Source organism: Platichthys flesus, chromosome 11 (genome assembly GCF_949316205.1).
Source record: "Platichthys flesus chromosome 11, fPlaFle2.1, whole genome shotgun sequence".
Lineage (NCBI taxonomy): Eukaryota > Metazoa > Chordata > Actinopteri > Pleuronectiformes > Pleuronectidae > Platichthys > Platichthys flesus.
Window position 1 is genome coordinate 7,438,924 of NC_084955.1, and position 7,441 is coordinate 7,446,364.

The 7,441-nt window shown below is 42.3% G+C and overlaps 1 protein-coding gene across 1 annotated transcript; it reads left to right on the forward strand.

Annotated features, from left to right (window-relative positions):
• Window positions 1–646: 646 nt before the first annotated feature.
• Window positions 647–2,423, forward strand: LOC133964711 (serine/threonine-protein kinase 36-like). Its single transcript, XM_062398939.1, has 4 exons — window positions 647–665; window positions 1,227–1,353; window positions 1,446–1,695; window positions 2,316–2,423. The coding sequence occupies exons 1-4, from the start codon at window positions 647–649 to the stop codon at window positions 2,421–2,423; spliced, it is 504 nt and encodes a 167-aa protein (XP_062254923.1).
• Window positions 2,424–7,441: the final 5,018 nt, after the last annotated feature.

Consider the following 7,441-nt stretch of genomic DNA (forward strand, 5'->3'; position numbering starts at 1 on the left):
TTTATATTGTCAAATGCACAACAATAACATTAAGCAGTCGTTGGCAGTGAAATGCTTGAGTCTCAGGTTCTCTTCTAAAAATGCTCAAGTAATTACACACTAAACAATAAAATAAGATAGAGATAGTATAAAATAGAATATCAAAATAGGAAATAATGTATATATATCTAAATATCTATATGTCAATTATAGAGAGGAAAAAATAAAACCTATCCTGCATTGACTCTATCGACAACTCTCAATACACACAAAATGTATTCTTAAATATTGCTTGTACCCAATGAATCAATGGACGGTTTTTAAGAAGACTCTACTCCTGCTCTTGGACACATTGTGTTTTTCTTAACATGATGAAAAACGAAAGCTTGACTGTATGGGAGCACTCATGTTCGTAGGTTTGAGACCTCAGCTTGAGAGAACCACTGATCGCTGGAAATAGCCAGGGGTCGTTTGGCTCTCATTATAAAGAAGCAAGAGTCATCTTCGCTCAGCCAGCACAAAAGCCCACTGAATCATATCATTTCTGTGATTTCTAATCAGCATTATTACTATGAAAGCATTTCTGGCACAGATTATTCTCCAAGGCTGAACCCTCCTTTAAACCTTCCAGTGAAGACATACATCAGTATTGGCGGCAAAATGCTCCATGTCGGAGCCGTGGACAGGTAATTAGTGGCTTTGCCTCTTTTTGTAACATATGCCACTTGGAAGCAAAGCATTCGGCTTCTTTATGAGTAATGACCCAAAAGCGAGTTTGTATGAATTGTAATTAATCTTTGATGAAATAAATTTGCAACCCATTTATGAAGGTTAAAAAAAAACTATGGTCTGATGTTTATAAGTGGGACATTTGGTGCAGATCCCACAAACAATTTGCATCTACTGAGTTTAAATGTGGTTTCATCAGGGGCCTGTTGGGGAAGTATTAGCTCTACTGAGAGACATTCTAGTTTGGGCCTACATCCTTTCCTACATGCTTACAGGAAGTGTTTATTCATCTTTTGAATGGAAAAAGAAAATGATTGAAAACAATAGTTTAATTGTCTGCTCATCAATGCTCAATCCTTTGGTTACAGGTTGTGGTTGTGACTGAGTGTGCCCTATAAGTAATTAAAAGAAACTTAAAATCAATTCTAAAACGTAATGGAAGCCAGTGTTAAGAAGCTTCAACTTTTTCTATTTTAATCGTATGTCAAGTGTCTGAGCATTACTAATATTATTACTAGACTTAACATGCGCCTGCCAGCTGGCCTCAGCCCTGTATTATTTACACTCCCATCGCATTATTCATCTTGACATGAAACCACAAAACATACTCTTCAAAGGTGGGGTGGTGAAACTGTGTGACTTTGGGTAGGTACAGTGCATTAAGTATTTTTGAGGCAAAGGTAGCTGTATTAACTCTTTCCACCCCGATAACAATACGTGTTGCAATCTTCCTGTAGGTTGGCCAGGTCCATGAGAACCTCCATCTTGATGCTGACCTCTTTCGAGGGAATGCCGCTGTACATGTCTCCTGAGCTGATGGATGAGAAGCCATATGACCACAAGTCTGACCTCTGGTCTTTAGGCTGTATCCTCCACGAGCTCCACACAGGCGCACCACCGTTCTACAGCAACTCCCTCTTCCCCCTGATGCAACTTATCGTGAGAGATCAAGTAAAATGGCCGGATCCGATGAGCGAGCCCTGCGCGGTAGGGTAACTCTACATTTTAAGAATTTAATATCATGTGTCGATCAAATCCAACAGCTTCACTGTACGAGATATGCTTTCCAAAAGAGCAAGCTGATTTAGCAACGTAAACATAGTCTTATCAGTCCTCTTTACAGCGAGGCATCTCAGCCATGTTATCAAGGATGTCCCCAAAGTAGTCAGATATAAGCTGTTTTTAGACATAATCTCTGGAGAACGTCAGCACAACAGGGTTGAGACTTTCTACGTGTATTGCAACAATTCCATTTCATATTTCGTTCATCATGTGTTAGACATGTCCACTCACATGCAGTGAATCCTACTGCTGTGTCCGGCTCTATTCTAACATGGGTTAATTTGGACATTATTCAGAGTTTTTACAAGTGGGCTGGTAGGGGGAAACTCTGGAGCATTTGACTGGGACTTTAGTCTTCTCACATACAGCCCCTGCAGATAATGTCAGGAGATTATTTGAAATTCAGAACATGTCTGAAAGTGACTATTCTGACAACATGACTCCAGTATCTTCAGTTATAGACCTGTTAAAGGGGGACTTCATTTACTTATTTATTTTTGTTGATGGGACAGAATAAATTGAATCATATAATATTTTCCATGCAGAGTTTTCTGAAAGTTTTTTTGACCAAAGACCCTAAGAAGTGGTTGTCATGGCCAGATCTCCTGCACCATCCCTTTGTCACTGCCTGTGTTCTAGGTGATACCTTTTAAGATTTTAAGAAATTGTGAAATATAATATTTCCATGAATGCATCATTCTAATCTACCTTTTTCAGCTAATTCTGATAACTGTTTTGTCCCCATTTTGATGTGTTGGTAAAGTGTTGGCAGAAACAAATGTTTTCAGCCCTCTGACCGTCCCACCCAGCCCTGGCATGATGGCGCTTAAACCTCAACAAGCGGCAGCAAAGACTATACCGACTCCTGGACGTAATAGATTACTGCAGAATGACTGGAAGCAGAGGGACAACATTTGCAGGGAGAAACCAGTAGATTGTGCTAAAGCTGAAGTGAGAAACCAGTTCATTTTCCTTAATTGAATTATACCCATTGAAATCCATGGAGGAGCTATAAAGTGTTTGTGTACATTACTAGTTTAAAAAGCATGGACTGGGAAATAAAAGGGTAGACTCCACAAAAGTATCAAAGCTCTGCAGAGCCACGCACCCCCCCCCCCCCGTGATGGTTCTGTAACCTCAGATGATTCTGTCAGAGCTAAATCCAAAGCTGCCAATCAGGTCTTCAACCCAAAGACAAGAGCCTGCTTGAGAAGTTAGGAATAAAGATACAAAATATAACCAGAGCAGGCTTGAGTGTTGTTCACCATTATGGGTATTTCCTCTGCAGGGGTCAGATCAGCATAGACTACGTAAAGGAATTCCTGCTGCGGCTGAAAGCGGCGCCGCTACGCCCCCAGGCCCAACAACGCACGCAACGTCCTGCATAATGTTATTATGTTATGTACACGGCACGCGGAGGCCGATGTCAGCGAATGCAAGGATGGGAAACCGGTCTATTGCCCTTCGTGTGCGTGCTAATATGTGATGAGCTATGTGAGGGGGGGTTAGGGTTAAATCAGTTCCGAAACGCTCACAGCCAACGGCCGGGGGAAGCAGGGACAACACAAGGGTAAGGGCTTGAAGAACTTCTCAGGACTGGTAGTACAGTGTGGTCTGATTGCAATCAATTTAATGTAATTTCTTAAAAGTGCCCCCACATAGAGGAATCTAAATTCGTGATGACTGTTACATGCTTTTTTGTTTGGTAAACTTGTCGATTTCTCTGCAGCCATCTTGTCTCGAATGAACACGCAGCTGATGGCTGAGTTGTTAGTAGAACTGAGCAGGAGAGTTTATTTATTTTTAATGAGTTTTTCAATTATGCAAACAATAATACCCATTAGAAGTTGTTAAAGAGAACCGGCTGTGGAGCGGGCCTGCGCTGTACAACTTCAGCTCTCAGCTGCAACACCCACTCTTGGGCTGCACTGTCAGACAAGGAGTCGTAACTCAAAGAAAATAAAGGGTTAATGTGTTGATTAGCATAAAGTTTTCCTTATTGTTATTAAAAGACAACAATTATATTTTTATTTTGCAGGAATGCAGCCAAAGCAAAGCTGTGGGTTTGTTGAAGTGTATGTGTGCTTATGACACTTGATTCCTGACAGGCACATTAATCACTGACAGATCAATGTGGAAAGGTTTGCGTCCAGCGCCTGCTGGGAACATTCCTCAGAGTGTTGGAGTGACAGGCTGTGAATCAGGGTTTGTTTGTCAGATCAGTGGCAGCTTTAGCGGCTGTTGAAGGCAGCTCATGTCATAAACATGTGAAAGCTGGAGGGGGGGGGGGTTGACTTTTAATGTTTCTGCTGCAATGGCACAGTCTGGTAAACTGCACATCAATGATATTTTTACACTGTTATATGGGCTAAGATGATTAATATAAATACTCACACATCCAGCTGAATGTTGCAGCCTTTCAACTACATAGGTGAGGAAAGAAATGGCTCTGAGATGAAAGGCCTCGAAGGAGCAATGGGATTTATACCATATGATGACAAATGATTGGCTAATCTAAATAAACTGCAGATGTGTCTCTAATCTTGATGGTTGCAAATGTTAATGCATTATTTTACGATATTACCTTAATTGTCTGTAAAATTATGAATTCATTTTTCCGTTGTGAATAGTAGTTCACAACGGTAGTAGTAAAATAGAACCATTAATAGTCACTTCTTCATTTAATAAACTACATGATGGGCCTTTTTTTTGACTGCTTCAAGCTGTAGATTGTGTCTATTATTTGTTCTGATATCTTGGAAAATGTGTTTTTGTTGACCTTTGAACTTTGATAAATCCACTCGAAAATCATCTGGAGGTACTATTCCCAGAAAGTTGGGTGAGAATATGTCCCTGCATTGTTAAGTTGTAGTGTTCACGCACACACACACACACATCATGATCGTCTCTTTTGTACACTGAATTTCAGTGATTTGGTTGAAGTTTGTCATGGTGTGGTGAAAAGGTTGATCCAAATGCATTAGTGAGGCAGATCCCAGCAGAAAAATAAAAAAAAATATTTAAAAAATGGCTAACAAAATGAGGAGCAGACACTGCACAAACTGAAAAACACGCGAAAACAGTTCAGGGGAAACCAAAGCCGGATCAGCCAGGGACAATGACGCCGCTGACGACTTGTCAAGGACAAGCAGGTGAAAAAATCAAGGGCGGAAAACAATCAAAACTGGAGGGAGACACACAAAGGCAGGAAGTAAAGGGAACTTAGACAAATGAGGAAGAACAGAACTGCAAAATAAAAAAAATAAAAAAATGAGTTCTATTGAACATGATTTACACAGTATCAAAATTCACAAAAATATTAAAAACAGCATGCTACAGTTAACAAGTTAAATGTTTCATATAAGACGGCTGCTGTCATACAGTAAACATGTATTTTTGTTAAATCCCTGAATTCTCTGCTTCCTGTTTTATTTTGAAACGTGCTCTTTGTGTGTCTGCAGGATAACTTCCTGTCCTTGTCCAGTTTCCCTCCCTTGTGATTTTCTGCACCTGTTCCTCATCAGTTTCACCTGTGTTCAATCAGCCTGTCCTCCCTGTGTATATACGGCTCTGTGCTTCCCTTTGGCTGCTTGTTGTCATGTTTCCTGTGTCATCTTGTTCCCAGTGTTTCTAGATTCTTTCAGTCTTATTTGGTTTCTTTGAACCTAGATTGTGGACTGTGCTTGCTTCTGCATCCTGTTCTTGTTTGAGTGTTATTTTTGCCTTATTAAAAGGACACCTTCTGTTATTTTGTTAGCTATTGTGTTTGGGTCCTGCTTTCCCCAATTCCTAACAATGCAGGCAGGAGGGACCCAGAAGTTAGCTCCTCCAGACTGGTTCAAAACTGATTTAATGCTAATGTCAATTGATGATTATGTCCGGTCAATGTCATCCCTTAATATATAAACTGGTGAAAATCAGGAGTGATGGCTGAAGTCTCTCTAAGCACTGTCGGTGATGCAGGTTTTTAAGACCGATGCATATTTAGCCTTTGAAACATGTAGAAATACTCCTTCACCCCTTTTCCTCAATCCTAAAACAGAGTGATGATAAAAAACGATAAATACACCAATACACTTAATCTCTGTTTCAATCCTCTACTGCATGTTCACATAAAACTGGCAAAAAAGATTCCTTTCACCAGTGATCTGTAAAATATCTCCTCGGTTTAAACGTGTTGGAGTAATTGACTTCTCACAAATTGAAAGTGATCTGTTTACATTTGATACTGAGAATTAATGATTTGCACCAGAACAGAGTCTGGCTGTAATTCTGAGAAGCAGCATAAAGTCCATAAGGGCGGAAGTTTTCGTTGTTGTCTCAACCTGATACTGACACAGACCAGTAACTCTTGAAGGGTTTTTGTATGATTTTTATTGTGAGGCTTGCGTAGCTATGTCGTAGGGCAATAGACACGTGAGCAGACCTTGCAGATGTATTTATTACACCGGCAGCACACAGGGCAAGTTTTGCAGTCTTTTTGTCCTGAGGCATATCTGACATCTCTTCCTCTTATCCGCCCTGAGCTGGGATGCTGCTAGGGCCGTGGGAGAGGACAGAGGCTCAGGTTGAGCGTCTATGTGGACTATAGCTCTCGGTGCGGCGACGGCTTTTACGGCTTTCACAATCGTGGCGGACGCTTCTGTGCGGGGGGGGGGGAATACGCTCCCTTCGTTCGATGAACGGAGAAACGAGAGCCTTTCCTAGCTGCTCTAGGATCACCCTCCGCTTGTTCAGCTTGCCCAGCATCCAGTCTGGGTTGAGCTCTCTCCATATCACAAAGGCGCTGTAGGAGGAGACGTCGATAATGTTGTGAAATACAACCAGGGGCCAGCGCGCGGTCATCCTCCTGCAGCTGTATGTGCCGATCACCTTGTCTAGGTTGTCCACGCCACTTTTGCTGTGGTTGTAGTCCAGGACGATGACCGGTTTCTGGTCCGGGCGGTCCCTGATGTGCAGCGTGCTCAGGAGCAACACGTTCCTGTTTTTTCTTTGGGATGTAAGACACCAGAGTGGTGGTGGGCTTGAATGCAAACTTGGATTAGAAAACCTCTTCCCCTGACCGTGAGCAGCCCGAGCGCTGGCTTGTTCTTCCGAACTGTGCTGACCACTGTGATCTTTTTCTCCAGCAGCTGCCGTGCGAGTTCGTAGGAGGTGAAGTAATTGTCGCATGTGACGTTACAACTGTGTAGTCCCTCTGTTACATCAAGCACTACCCGCAACCCCAAATTCCGTTTTGGGCGTCCGTTGCCTTGCTTTCCAGCGGTACACTTGAATCTTCCAAGCGTAGCTGGATTTTACATCGCAGGTCACCCATGACTTGATCCCGTATTTCACCGGCTTGCTGGGCATATACTGACGGAAAGGACACCGGCCTATGGAGAAGGAGAGGAGATAAAGACTAGCAGCCGCTTTGTACATGACATAACCTGACATAACATAATAATAATAATAATATAATATAAAGAATAACCTCTGAACGGAACCAGTTGCTAACCACGTTCACTTCGGGCCCAGGGTTGTAGAGACACGGTAGCCGCGCCACCCACGTGTCCCAGACTTCTCGCACGGCCGCCAATTTGTCCGTGGCTCGTCTCCAGCATATCGTCTTGCGGTCGTCGAATCGCAGCAGTCTGGAGTAAGTGTGGAATAGTTTTTGGGGCATCAGCCA

Coding starts and splice junctions, on each gene's coding strand:
- LOC133964711 (XM_062398939.1), top strand. Junction 1,354..1,445: donor GTGAAACTGTGTGACTTTGG/GTAGGTACAGTG, acceptor ATCTTCCTGTAG/GTTGGCCAGGTCCATGAGAA. Junction 1,696..2,315: donor CGATGAGCGAGCCCTGCGCG/GTAGGGTAACTC, acceptor TTTTCCATGCAG/AGTTTTCTGAAAGTTTTTTT.